The sequence below is a fragment of the Amblyraja radiata genome, chromosome 15, assembly GCF_010909765.2.
Source record: "Amblyraja radiata isolate CabotCenter1 chromosome 15, sAmbRad1.1.pri, whole genome shotgun sequence".
NCBI classification, from domain to species: Eukaryota; Metazoa; Chordata; class Chondrichthyes; order Rajiformes; family Rajidae; genus Amblyraja; species Amblyraja radiata.
Window position 1 is genome coordinate 19,235,188 of NC_045970.1, and position 14,380 is coordinate 19,249,567.

Genomic DNA, 14,380 nt, shown 5'->3' on the forward strand with positions numbered 1-14,380 from the left:
CCGGTCATTATTTCCAGAAGCAAATTGCAATTAAAGTCAAAGTTTATTACTGCATATAAAATCTGAGAACATTGGTATTTAATGCAAGTAAAAAATGTTTGAAAAATGAGTCCAATTTATCGTTCTGTCGCGCTGTTCTGGTTTTGACATACAGTGTGGTCAAATCTTCCACATGTGATTATTTGTCTATTTATATATTAGTGCGATTGTAGATAGTTCTTGACATTTATATTATTTTAATTGAGGTTTCAGTGCAGAACCTGTACACATAATAATTCTCATTAATTTTCACTCTCTTAAGACCTCCAGTCTTCAAAAATCCACAGCTGCTGATTAACATCAAGAATTCAGCAGAATAAAATGTATCTTGTGACTACAAAGTCACAGGTGACCTGGACTTTAATGTCCTCCTGTCCAGCTGGGGCTGAAGGTCTATGTAGGGGACAGGTGGTAGGGTCAAGTGGTTGGGTTTAAAAACTAACGAGCCCCAAGATCCCATTATGGTCTTGTGATATATTGAGGTCTGAAACACAGAGCCAACGACAGTTTGCCTGTGAGTGGCTTTTGAGCCCATACTTTGCATTACCATCTGTTATGCAGTGTGCATCAATATGATTTCTTGATTTCATTAACTTCATTAGTTGAAGCAATTGGAATTGCCATGGACAACGAAACGTATAGTATATGTATGATGTGCATATGCATTGATGTGTTTTACATCAATGGTGCACTGACCACCTCCAAATATAATCAACTAATCGTAAACGTAACAAAACCCAATGCCCATGACAGAGAGATAAATGTTCGTAAATGATAGGAGCAGAATTAGGTCATTCGGCCCATTAAGTCTAAACCACCATTCAATCTATCTCTCCCTTCTAGCCCCATTCTCCTGCCTTCTCCAAACTCCTGACACCCGTGTTAATCAAAAATCTATCTATCTTTGCCTTAAAAATATCCATTGACTTGGCCTCCATTGACTGTGGAAATGAATTCCATAGCTTTATCACCCTCTGACTAAAGAAATTCCTCCTCATCTCCTTCCTAAAAGAATGTCCTTTAATTCTGAGGCTATGACCTCTGACTCTCCCACTAGCAAAAACATCCTCTCCACATCCACTCTATCCAGGCCTGGACAGGCATGCGTTGAATCTCTGAAGTACCTTCTTTGGGTCAGTAATTGAAATCCCTGGTCACAGAAGACAAATTGGCTGATGTGCCAAAGTTTTGTCAATTGCTGGTGCACAGTTAGTCTGGAAACTTACAACGTCTGCTCACTACCATAACTTTAAAAGATTTTGGTTGTTAAGGATCACTAATGATCAGAAAAACTACAAGACATTGGAACATTTCAGCAGCATCACTCTTCAGGTAGAAAACACAAAATTATAGCACAAGTGTGGATTAAAAAAACTTGTGTTTAGTGAATTATTCTTGTCAGTGGATGTTTGATGATTAGCTTGGACTTGTTTGGAAAAAAGGTCCTTTTTCCGTGTTAAATATAATACTGCAATTCTGGGATGTATAACGGGAATGCAATTGAACAGAGTGTGTGACAGCATTTAGGTAGAGAAATGAAATTTTCTTTTAAGCAAATTATATTTTGGATCATATTTAAAATACCAAAAATGAGCAAAGGAAGTTGATTCTTTTGATGGAGATTGGCTCGTAGACCTGTCAAATGCTTACTAATGTGGTAGTTTTAAAGAAGCCAAGCATGATATGTTTACTGAAGTAGCGAGAGCTGAAATTATACAGTTGTTTCTTTTGAACATAGTGAAACGTGACAAGTTTGATATACGGAACCAAAAAGCAGGAGAAACTATCAACTACAGGTGCACAACCTTTTATCCGGAGTTCTGGAAACCGAAAAGCTCCGAAAACCGGACATTTTTTCCAGGATGTCGTCTGCACACCAAAGCTCGCGTTTGGCGCCAAACTTGACCCGAAACGACCCATGGTCAACCCAGGTCTGTACTACTGTAGCGGCTGCCTCCTCCCCGGAGACCGGGGAGACACTTAAACATCTGTAAATCATTGCTTAAATGTTAGTCAGTTAGTTTGGAGGGATTTTATGTGAAGGGGGGTGAAGGGGGAATCTTTAATTCTTAGTCCCCTACCTGGTCGGAGAGGCGGGGAGCGGGCAATGCCTTACCGGGTCGCCGTGCAGTAAGCTCCGGAGCGCTGTGGCCGCCGACTCCCAACATCGCGGAGCTGGGGCTGCGGGCGTCCGGCCGTGGGCGGCGCCGGTTGTAGCTCCGACCCTGGCAACTCTACCCTTGGCTGCGCGGCGCACCAAATCCAGCGTCGCCCGCGGCCAGACGCCCGCAGTCCCAGCTCCGCGATGTTGGGAGTCGGCGGCCACAGCGCTCCAGAGGTTACCGGTAAGGCATTGCCCGCTCCCCGCTGGTATCCCAGCGCTGTGGCCGCCGACTCCCAACATCGCGCTGGGGCTGCGGGCGTCCGGCGCTGGATTTGGAGCGCCGCGCAGCCAGGGGGAGAGTTCGCCGGGGTCGGAGCTCCAACCGGCGCCGCCCGCGGCCGGACGCCCGCAGCCCCAGCTCCGCGATGTTGGGAGTCGGCGGCCACAGCGCTCCGGAGCTTACTGCACGGCGACCTGGTAAGGCATTGCCCGCTCCCCGCCTCTCCGACCAGGTAGGGGACTAAGAATTAAAGTTTCCCCCTTCACCCCCCCCCCCACCACATAAAATCCCTCCAAACTAACTGACTAACATTTAAGCAATGATTTACAATGATTCCCCGGTCTCAGGGGAGGAGGCAGCCGCTCCAGACTTTTCAAGCCGCCCGCGCTACCTACCTAATCTACGCTAAAAATCTTCCATTCCGAAATCCGAAACATTCCGAAATCCGAGAAGTGTCTGGTCCCAAGGCTTTCGGATAAAAGGTTGTGTACCTGTACTATACTGTGCAGTTAGGGATGAATCCAGGTATTGCAATGCTGGTGAATTTCTCGGATGTATTTGCATGTAGTTTAAATTATGAGATTCAGTCCTAATTATTAAGCACTCAAAAATCTATGTGAAATGCACAGATTCAGTTCTGCCCAACAGGAAAATACAGAGGGGAAATGTGTGATGCCTTGAAGTCAAATCAGAGTAGAATTAGTTTGAATAATGCCCATGCTACAAATGGAAATAGCAGGAGCTATCTGGTTTCAGGGTCAATAAAATGAAAGAGAGAAGAATATAGGGACAGCAGAAGATTGTCTATCCTGGATAAAGCAAGAAATTCAGCCTTCTCCCATTGACAAAAAGTAGATGTAATCTCAAGTTGTACTTGAGTGATCAACTGAAGTTAAGAAATCTCCCAATGATATCTTTTCTATTTCCATGCTTAGAACAAGTAGCAGCAGCAGGCCATTTGGCCCTTTAAATCTGGTCTGCTTCTGGTCTCACCTACTTTCTGCCCAACCAGAAAAAGGATAGACTACTTATTCTTATTCTTCTTGCCTTCCACTCCACCAGCATTTGCATTCATTTACAATTTCTACCATCTTCAATGGGATTCCACCACTAGACACATCTTCTTCCCTTTCAATATTACAAAATATTAATTTCCTTTACAATTTGTTGGTGCATTCTTCCATCTCCGGCACCTCCACAACCAACTTGCCATCTTCCTTTCCCATTATGCAAAGACCCAAGCATCTTTCTAGATTATGCAAAAATTCACTTACTTTATTTACGAATTAGTATATTGTATTTGGTGTTCACAAACTTGCTCTTCCATACAGATTGGGTGAAAACTCTGCATCGCTCCTATGTTCGGTCTGCAAAGGTGATGCGGAGCTTCCAATCCCATATCATTTCAGTTCTCCAACCACTCTCACTCTGACCTCTATGTCTTTCAGCTCCAAAGCTTGGACAACAGTATTTCACCATCTGTCTGGGCACATTGTAAACCTCGGGACAATATTAATTTTGACAATTTTAAGTAATCACTGGTTTCTTTCTCTCTAACGGTGGCTTTCATGTTAAAATTTGTAAATTTTCTTTCTCTTTTGTCACTAATTGATGATTTTTATAGTAAGAGTTGATTTGGCAACTTGGTCAGTGCCTTATTGCAAACATTTCCTCTGTTTGCTCCACCCTTCCCCTTTCTGCAACTTCAATCATTCTTGTCTTCCATTATTGTTCTAATGAAGGATCCTTGACACGGGTATGAAACATTGGATTTGATTCTATTGATGCTACTTGACCTTCGGAACAGTTCGGTTTCAAATTTCAAGTATTTGCAGCTTTTTTGCTCAAAGCACTGAATGTATGAAAGCAAATCAAGTGCCTTATCTGTTGTATTGATCAATGATTAGAATTGTCGATTGTTGTAGTTAATTGCAAATTCTAACCAACATTGCCAAGAAATGACTGGTTAGGGAAACGAAAAATTAATTGGATGTCTCTGTTTGGCGTCCTTTGTGGATTGTTGAAAGCATCTGGAAATGCTATTACACAAACATGAAGAAATCTTTAATGATACTTTTGGTGGAATGATTGTCTACAAGACATATAGTGCATTCAGAAAGTATTCAGACCCCTTCACTTTTTCCACATTTTGTTACGTTACAGCCTTATTTTAAAATGGATTAAATTCATTTTTTTAATCATCCATCTACACAGAATACCCCAGAATGAAGAAGCGAAAACAGGTGTTTAGAAATTTTAACAAAGTAATTCAAAATAAATAACTGAAATGTCACATTTACATAAGTATTCAGACTCTTTGCTATGACACTCAAAATGAGCTTAGGTTCATTCTGTTTCCATTGATTATCCTTCAGATGTTTCTACAACTTTGTTGGAGTCCACCAGTGGTAAATTAAATTGATTGGACATGATTTGGAAAGGCACACACCTGTCTGTATAAGGTCCCACAGTTGACAGTGCATGTCAGAGCAAAAACCAAGCCATGAAGATGAAGGAATTGTCCGTAAACCCCCCAGTCAGGATTGTGTCGAGACACAGATCTGGGGAAGGGTATAAAACAATTTCTGCAACATTGCAGGTCCCAAAGAGCACAGTGGCCTCCGTCATTCTTAAATGGAAGAACATTGGAACCACCAGGACTCTTAATAGAGCTGGCCGCCCAGCCAAACTGAGCAATCGGGGAAGAAGGGCATTGATCAGGGAGGTGACCAAGAACCCAATGGTCACTCTGACACTCCAGAGTTCCTCTGTGGAGATGGGAGAACCTTCCGGAAGGACAACTATATCTGCAGCACTCCACCAATCAGGCCTTTATTGGAGTGGCCAGATGGAAGCCACTCCTCAGTAAAAGACACATGACAGCCCGCTTGGAGTTTGCCAAAAGGTACATAAAGGATTCTCAGACCATGAGAAACAAGATTCTCTGGTCTGATGAAACCAAGATTGAACTCTTTGGCCTGAATGCCAGGCGTCACGTCTGGAGGAACCCAGGCACCGCTCATCACCTGGCCAATACCATATCTACGGTGAAGCATGGTGGTGGCAGCATCATGCTGTGGGGATGTTTTTCAGTGGCAGGAACTGGGAGACTAGTCTGGATCGAGGGAAAGATGAACGGAACAAAGTACAGAGAGATCCTTGATGAAAACCTGCTCCAGAGCATTCTGGACCTCAGACTCGGGTGGAGGTTAATCTTCCAACTGGATAACGACCCAGGGGCCATCTTAGGGAACGGCTGCTAACCAGCAGCCGTCCGTTTAATTCACTTTTTTTTTGCAGTTTTAGTTAGTCCTGTGCCCTGTTTGTGGGAGAGATAGTCTTTTTAATGTGGGGGGTAGGGGGTAATAATATTTCTAGGTCCCTACCTGGTCGGTGAGGCAGATTTTTCTCCGGGCTGCCCCGTCGACCCGTCCTCGTGGCCTACCAGCGGGCGTGGAGCGCCGTTTCCTGGCGGGGACCGCCCAGCACCTCGTCTTTGGTGGCGGCACAGCGCTGGAGCGCTATCGTGGAGCGGAGCGGGCAATGCCTTGCCTGGGTCGCCACGCTGGATCGACGTTCTGGAGCTGTGACCGATGAGTTCAACACCTCCAGGCTGCGGGTCTGCGGAGCGGAGTGGGCGGCGCCGACTTTAACATCGGGAGCCTGGGAGCTCCTAACCGGCGCGGCCTTGTCGGCTTCGGAAGCCGCGGTCCCCAGTCAGGAAGCGGCCGTTCCAGGTGGCCCAGCCGCTGAGAGGACTCTCCCGACGCCGGGGCAACAGCACCCGGCCAGAACGGCCAGGAACATCGGGCCTCCTTAGAGGCAATAGCGGAGGCCTCAATAGGCCTGACTTTGGGAGAACTGGGGATGGGGACTGGACATTGTGCCTTCCCTCACAGTGGTATCCATTGTGGGGGGATGATTTTTTGTGTGTAATGTAAATATGTTAGTTTGTGTCTAAGATGGCTGTCGGAAGGGAGAGTGGACGCTGGCGCGCTTTAGCTGCCGCTGCTCTCTCTCCACATTGTGTTTTTGATTTTTTGTCTTTGGAGCGAATTCTGTCTTTAATTTGTGTACTGGTGATGTCCTTATTATTTATTTTACTCCGACTATATGTTTTTTCTCTCTTGTTAATTTTCTGTAAGGTGTCCTTGAGACTTTGAAAGGCGCCCGCAAATAAAATTTATTATTATTATTATTAAGCACACAACCAAGTCCCCAAGACAACGCATGTGTGGCTTTGTGACAAATCTGTGAATGTCCTTGAGTGGCCCAGCCAGTGCCCGGACTTGAACCTGATCAAACATCTCTAGAGGGACCTGAAAATAGCTGTGCATCGACGATCCCCATCCAACCTGACAGAGCTTGAGAGGATCTGCAGAGAAGAATGGGAGAAATTACCCAAATACAGGGGTGCCAAGCTTGTAGCGTCATACCCAAGAAGACTTGAGGCTGTAATCACTGCCAGAGGTGCCTCAACAAAGTACTGAGTAAAGGGTCTGAATACTTATGTAAATGTGATATTTCGTTATTTATTTTTAATTACTTTGCAAAAATGTCTAAACACCTGTTTTCACTTTTTTATTATTGGTATTGTGTGTAGATTGATGATAAAAAAAAAGAATTTATTCCATTTTAGATTAAGGCTGTAACGTAACAAAATGTGGATAAAGTGAAGGGGTCTGAATACTTTCTGAATGCACTGTACATTTTCTTCAATCTCTATGACGAACCCTTATATTATAAAACTCGACCATGGTCGTACTCAAGGCTTAGCTTGTCTTTGTCCATTCATGGAATTGTTTTTCAGTGGAATCCATTCTTTTGTAATTTAACTTTTTTTTCATTTGACCATTTGGTAAATATAGCCTGCGCAAATTCGCCCTTGCGTCAGGACTGGATACTGCACTGCAGGCATCAGGGATTGCATCTCTCCTGTATCACCATCACCTGTGACTAGTGGTGTGCCTTGGGGATTGTTGCTGTGCCAATTGCTTTTTCTGGTTTAGATATGTGATTTAGATGAGAATGTACAAGGCATGATCAGTAAGTTTGCAGATGACCCAAAAGTAGGTGGTATAGACTCTGAAGTTGGTTATCAGATGCGAGAGCAGATTTTGATCAGCTACGTAAACTGAGGAATGGCTGATGGAGTTTAATGCAAATAAGTGCGAGGTGTTATATTTCAGGAAGCCAAACCAGATCAGCACCTTCATAGTAAATGGTAGTACGGTGCTGGGGAGGGTTGTACAGTAAAGTGATAAAGGAGTACATGTACATAGTTTCCTTAAAGTGGCATCATAGGTGGATAGAGTGGTAACATCGTGGAGCTGGCGGTCTCTTGCTGGGACTTCTAGAGCTCCAAAACTGCGGAGCCTGCGGACTGTAACATCTCGGAGTGTGCGATCACTTTGCCAGGGATCGGCCTTTGGTGCTCCAATCTGTGGGAGCTGCAGACTGGTTAGGGACTGAATTCGGGAACTCCAAGCCGCAGGAGTTCGACCGCCCCGATGGGGGAGCTAAGACCTCCCCGATGAGGGAGCTCGATCGCCGGTTGCCGCTGGTTCGACTCCCTTGACCACGGGAGGAAAGAAGATAAGACTTTATTGCCTTCCATCACATTTCGTTATTACTGTATAGCAAACTAAATTCCTCGTATGTTGCAAAACATACGGCTAATAAATTATGATTATGATTATGAAAGAAGGCTTTTGGTACATTAGCCTTCATCAGGATATTTCATTGTTCTGTTTTGGTACATATGACAATAAAACATTCTTGACTCCTGAGTATAAAAATTGAGACATTATATTACAGATGTACAAAACGTTGGTGAGACAGCATTTAAAAAATACTATTGTGATCAGCTTTGGTCACCCTGCTAAAGGAAGGATGTCCTTGCTGGAAAGAGTCTGGAAAACATTTATGATGATGTTATCTGGACTTGAGGGCCTGGTAATAGGGAGACTTTATTCATTGGATTGCAGGAGGTTGAGGGGTATAAAAGTATAAAAAGTATAAAAGTATCCTTTATTGTCATTCAGACATTTCAATCTGAACAAAATTGTGGACCTTGCAGTCATAACATAGAATAAAATAACAAAACACACACTTAACACAGTTTAACATCCACCACAGTGAGTCTACCAGACACCTCCTCACTGTGATGGAAGGCAAAAGTCTTAAAGTCCTTGTCTCTTCCCTCCTTGTTCTCCCTCTGCGTTGAGGCGATCCAGGCTTCCGATGTTGTGACCCCGCTGGATGATGTTAAATAAATACCGCGTCTGAATCTGAGCACCGCGAACGGGCCGGTTCAAACTCCGCAGCCCGGGGCGGTCGAAGCTGCCATCCTCCAGTCCAGCGGACGAAGCTGTTGTTGCGGGAGCTCCGGAGAACAGGTCACCAACCTGTGACCTCCGAGCTCCCGATGATGTCGTCCACTGGGCACACGTCCGAGTCCACTGGGCCCGCGGCCGAGCCTCCGAGGCTCTGAAGTTGGGTCGCCACCGACGCAACGCCACCACAGCCCCGAAGTCGGCCAGCCTCGCGTTGATAAGTCCTTGCTGGCTCTGCCTCCGGAGCCTCGAGGCCGCCGGCTCCGCCATTAGGCCTCGACGCAGACGGAGACGGGGGATATGAGAAGAAAAGGTTGCATCCCCCCGAACGAAGAGACTAAAACAAGTTTCCCCCACCCCCCCCCCCCCCCCCCACCTCACACATACACAACTAAAATTAAAAACAAAAAAAGAGAGGTGATCTTATAGAGGTGCATATGATCATGGGAGGAATTGATGGGGTGAATGGACAGAGTCTTTTACCTGGGGTAGAGGAATCAAGAACCAGAGGATATAATTTTAAGATGAAAGGGGAAAGGTCGACATGAAACATCACCTATTCGTTTTCTCGAGAAATGCTGCCTGACCCGTTGAGTTACACCAGTTTTTTGGGTCTACAAGATTTAATAGGATCCCGTGCGACAAAGTTTTCACTCAGATGGTGGTGGGTAAATAGAATGAGCTGCCAGAAACAGTGGTTGAAATCAGTATTATAACAGCATTAAAAAGATACTTGGATACGATGGATCGGAAAGGTTTAGAGGGATGTGGCCCAAACATGGGCAAATGGGGTTAATTTAGATGGGGCATCTCTTTTAGCATTGACGAGTTGAGCCACCTGGCCTGTTTCTCTGCTGTATGATGCTATGAGAATCAGCTGAAGGCTTCCCATCTGCTCCAGCTGCTTTTTTCAGCTTCCTTCCCATTTGAATGGAAGCCGTCCCTCTCAATCAGATTGATTTCCAGGCAGTGTTCCTGGTTTTTTTTCATTTCCTGATCTTAAAAACACCAATCCTGCCGAGGCAACGTAGTTCTGCCAAAAATGTGGTAGTTGCTCCTCTGCATTCTCCACTCTTTCCCCCCAACAGAACAACCATGGTTTCCTGAGAGTTTGTTTGATGAGAAAGTCAGCATGTATTTATGTCAGCAAGCATCTGGTAAAGTGTTCTTGGTCCAGTGGTTCATTTTTGCATGTCAATTCATCATATACGTTGCCAGGAAAATGATACAATTTCTAAGTAAACTATTGAAATGTATACTTTTTAAAGGGAGTTGAGTTTCTTTTCCATGACTAAGTGCGCCCTTTGACAGCATACTTCAAGAATGCTGAATATCAAACTGTTTTATGTTCTCCACGCCGTGACTTGACATGACAGAACTTGCATGAATTAATGTGAGATTTTCTTTGCAGCTGATGTGAAATTTTCCAACAGTCATGTTGATTTAATGGGAAAGAGGAAACGCACTTTGAAACAAAGCCGAGAGAAATCCACCCTCAGCATGACGGCAAAGTCTACAGGGTCCTCCACTGAAAATCAAGGGGAAGATACTGAGACCAACCTGTCAGAGCGCACCACAGTGCGTGAGAAAGCCTTGTCAGACATGCTCACACTGCGGGTAAGATGCTACCAATCCTGTAACTGTAATTGGATACAGCAGTAGGAGATGCTTCTGTCGCACACTGTGTCCAGTTCAAAGCCGATGCACAAATATTGGATGTGATATATTAAATAAATAAAGACAGTGGAATTTTGTTGCAAATATTATAAGCAGTTTGTCTAGTTAAAGAAAATAAGCTGAAGGAACTATTTTATCTCTGAATTATTCTCCAGTCATAAACAGAACATAATTGTTCAGAATTCTTCTTGTCTGCGAGAAGACACACATTAGCCCTTTAGGAAATTACACAATTGGGCCATTAAATACTTTTCACTAGAATCAAGTCAAGAGTATTTTATTGTCATATTTCCCAGATAGAACAATGAAATTCTTACTTGCTGCAGCACAACAGAATATGTAAACATAGTACACTGTAAACAATGTTATAAGTGAGAGAGACATTTCTTTTTAGTGTGTGTGTGTATATACACATACTCACAAGTACACATACATATCTGTTTTTAAAGTCAAATGCCTTGACGTTTATGGATCTAGTGAAATTTAATACAGCACAAATAATGTATAAAGCAAGAAATAATTTACTACCAGGTAATATACAAAATATGTTATTTAACAGGGAGGGTTGTTATAATTTGAGAGGAAAGTTTAATTTAAAGAAACTTTGTGTTCGTGCAACTATGAAGAGTATGTGTATCTCAATCTGTGGGGTGAAATTGTGGAGTGATTTGGATGTGGAACTCAAGCAAAGCACAAACATTACTCAGTTTAAGAAGAAGCGCAAAAAAAATATTTTCCAGAGGTATAAGAACGAGGACAAAGGACAAACGACATTTATTATCACATACACCAATTGGTGTAGTGAAATTTGACTTGCCATTGCAGCAAACAATAAAGATAAGACACAACATCAAAGAATTTAAACATAAAAACATCTCCCCACAATGGTTCCCACTATGGGGGATGGCATCAAAAGTACAGACCCGTCCCCTGTTCACCCATAGTCGGGCCTATTGAGGCCTCTGCAGTCGCCGCTACGGCAGCCCGATGCTTCAGGCCCTCCCGCCGGATGATGAAGCTCTGGCGTCGGGTGAACCCTCCTCAGCGGCTTGGAATGTCTGGAACGGCCGCCTCCTCCCCAGAGACCGTGGCCCCCCTCGCTGCCCCCCCCTTCACACCCCCTCTTCACCCCCCTCTCTGCCCCCCCTCTATGCCCCTCCCCCTCTCTGCCCCTTCCACTCTCTGCCCCTCCGCCCCCCCCTTCTCTGCCCCCCCCCTTCTCTGCCCCCCCCATCTCTGCCCCCCCCTCTCTGCCCCCCCCCTCTCTGCCCCCCCCTCTCTACCCCCCCCCCCCTCACTGCCCCCTCCCTCCTCTCTGCCCCCCTCTCTGCCCCCCCCCAACTGCATTTGAATTTGGTGGACTTGCACCCTGCTTTAAATGGAATTTCAAGGAATAGCCGTGAGTCAACTGCCAGCCCGCCAGTCGTGAGTGAGCTGCCAGCACATCAGGCTTGAGTGACTGAGCTGCCACCCCAAGAATCCATTTGGCCCACAATATTCATACCAGCCCTCTGGAAACCAGTCCCTTCAGCCCACAACACCCATACTAGCGCTCCAGAAAGCCCCCCCCCTCTCTGTCCCCCCTCTCTGCCTCCCCCCTCTTTGCCCCCCCCCCTCTCTGCCCCCCCCTCTCTGCCACCCCCCCTCTTTGCCCCCCCCTCTCTGCCCCATCTCTGCCCCCCTCTCTGCCTCCCCCTGTCTGCCCCCTCTCCCTCTCTGCCCCCCCCACTCTCTGCCCCCCCCCCCTCTCTGCCCCCTCTGCCACACCCCCACTGGCTACCAATATTGGAATTGGTGGAGAGGTGGAATATTGCATTGGGGGACAAGCCCTCCCGTGTGAACATGGGACCCAGGTATATATATATATACACCTTTTTGTTTCTATAATTGTGCTGTGGAGTGAACGTTAAATGAGCAATTGAGACGTTCAGATTCCAGATTCTTTCTTCCCATGTGTTCAGTTCCTTGATCTCAAGTAAGGGGAAAAACCTTGCTGATGGGTGACAATTATCATTATGACATTAGATTAGTGATCAAGATTATTGCTGCTGATTCCAATCAGTGATCCAAGCATCTGTATACCTGAGTGAGCAGCAGTAGGTTATTCTGTGATGTTCTCCACACAATCACAGCCACCAACACCAGTGCCCCACAAGGATGGTTCTCAGCCCCTTACTATACCCCCTTCTATGGGACTCTGCAGCCAAATTATGCTCAGTTGTTTCTCCATTTACAAGTTTGTAGTGACACCACTGCTTTGGGCCTGTTCTCAAAAAATGACAAGATGGTGTACAGGAAGGCAATAGAGATCTTAGTAGCTTAATGGTTTCAAGACTACAACCTCTCCTTCTATGTAAACAAGATGAGGAAGCTTGGTATTGACTTCAGGAATTAGGGAGGAATACATGCCCCAGTCTGAGGTAGAGTTGGTCAAGAGCTACAAGTTGCAGGGTGTAAATATCAGTCAAGAAAGCACAGCAAATCTCTATATACTCAGAAGACTAAGCAAATTTGGCATGTCTCCAGTGACTCTTATTAATCTCCATATGCACCACGAAAGGCATCCTATCACGATGCATCACAACTTGGTTTGGCAATTGCTCTGCCATAACAGCAACAAAATCCAGAAAGTTGTGGACGGAGCCCAGTCCGCTCATCACACAAACCAACCTCCCCTCCCCCATCAACTCCATCCACACTACACGCTACCTTGGGAAAGCAGCCAATGTAATCAAGGACTACTTAGACCAAAGTCATTCCCTCTTCTTCCTTCTCCCGTTAGGCGGAAGATACAAAAGCTTGTAAGCACGTACCAACAGATTGAGGAACAGCTTCTTCCCTGCTCTTATCAGACTACCAAATAGACCTCTCATAAGCTAAGGGTATTGTCGAAACTCCCAATATACCTCGTTGCACTCTGGTTATTTTTCTCTTGCATGCTCTGATGTATTTGTGTCTGGCTTGGTGTACTCGCGTATGATTTGGCAACAGTCATTGATGCCTCTCAGCATCAGTTTATGAACTTTAGAGTTGGCTTGCTGCTGTGATATATCTAGCCCTATCTCTTCTTCCCGTTGTACAGCTAGTGCCCCTGACATCTGCTACTCTATATGAGCCACCATACCCTCCCTCATCACTGCCATGGGCTGTCAAAATGCCATGCTTGATTTCCAAATTCTGCACAAAAAATGTAATCACTACATTTATTTGCAGAAAACACAAAATGTCCCCACCTCCCCCATTTAGCATCACCATCCAACCCCTATCATAGCCTATGTGTGCATTTTCCTATTCTAGCAGGAAAACGATATGTAACTGTAGATCAGAGGCACTAATCACACCGACATCTCTTGGAGTCTTTCTGAAAGACTGCATTGAACTGAAAGATTTCTCATTATTGGCAGACCTTTTCCAGAGGTGAGCAAATTGTCTATCTTACTGTTGAATCTGTTCTGGTTCAAATGTGGACCCTGCAGAAATAGAAACTGCTTTGCAATAATGTTGCTCCTGCAGACCTACCATCAAAATTGTATGTAATCTTGAGTGTATCAGCCACTCACAAATGATGGGCTAGGTCATATCCAAACATGATGCCAATGTGGACATATATATTTTGTTCACTGGGTCCATGATGCTGCTGACTTCAAGCAGGAGGCAAGTATATTTTGAGTATAAAAGTGATGGTGACATTTACAGTATGTAGAGATATGGAACTGCAGATGTTAGAATCCTGAGCAAAGCATAAAGTGCTGGAGGAACTCAGTGGGTCAGGCAACATCTGAAGAGGAAAAGGCTGGATGATGTTTCAGGTCTGGACCCTTCTTCGGACATTTACGTGTCTGGCCTTGCTGTGTTTGACCAAATGAGTATATTTCACTGAGCAACACGACCCTTACTAGGTCATCACGAGACCACTCTTTAATAATCAGGACCGAAGTAAACATA

General features: G+C 45.1%; 1 protein-coding gene across 1 annotated transcript in view; it reads left to right on the plus strand.

Annotated features, from left to right (window-relative positions):
• The window catches only part of c15h10orf90 (chromosome 15 C10orf90 homolog), a 169,756-nt gene that overhangs the window by 119,378 nt on the left and 35,998 nt on the right, over nucleotides 1–14,380 (plus strand). The window contains exon 6 of the mRNA XM_033033700.1: nucleotides 10,170–10,375. Within this exon, the coding sequence (XP_032889591.1) occupies nucleotides 10,170–10,375 (206 nt within the window). The remainder of the gene's footprint in view (nucleotides 1–10,169; nucleotides 10,376–14,380) is intronic.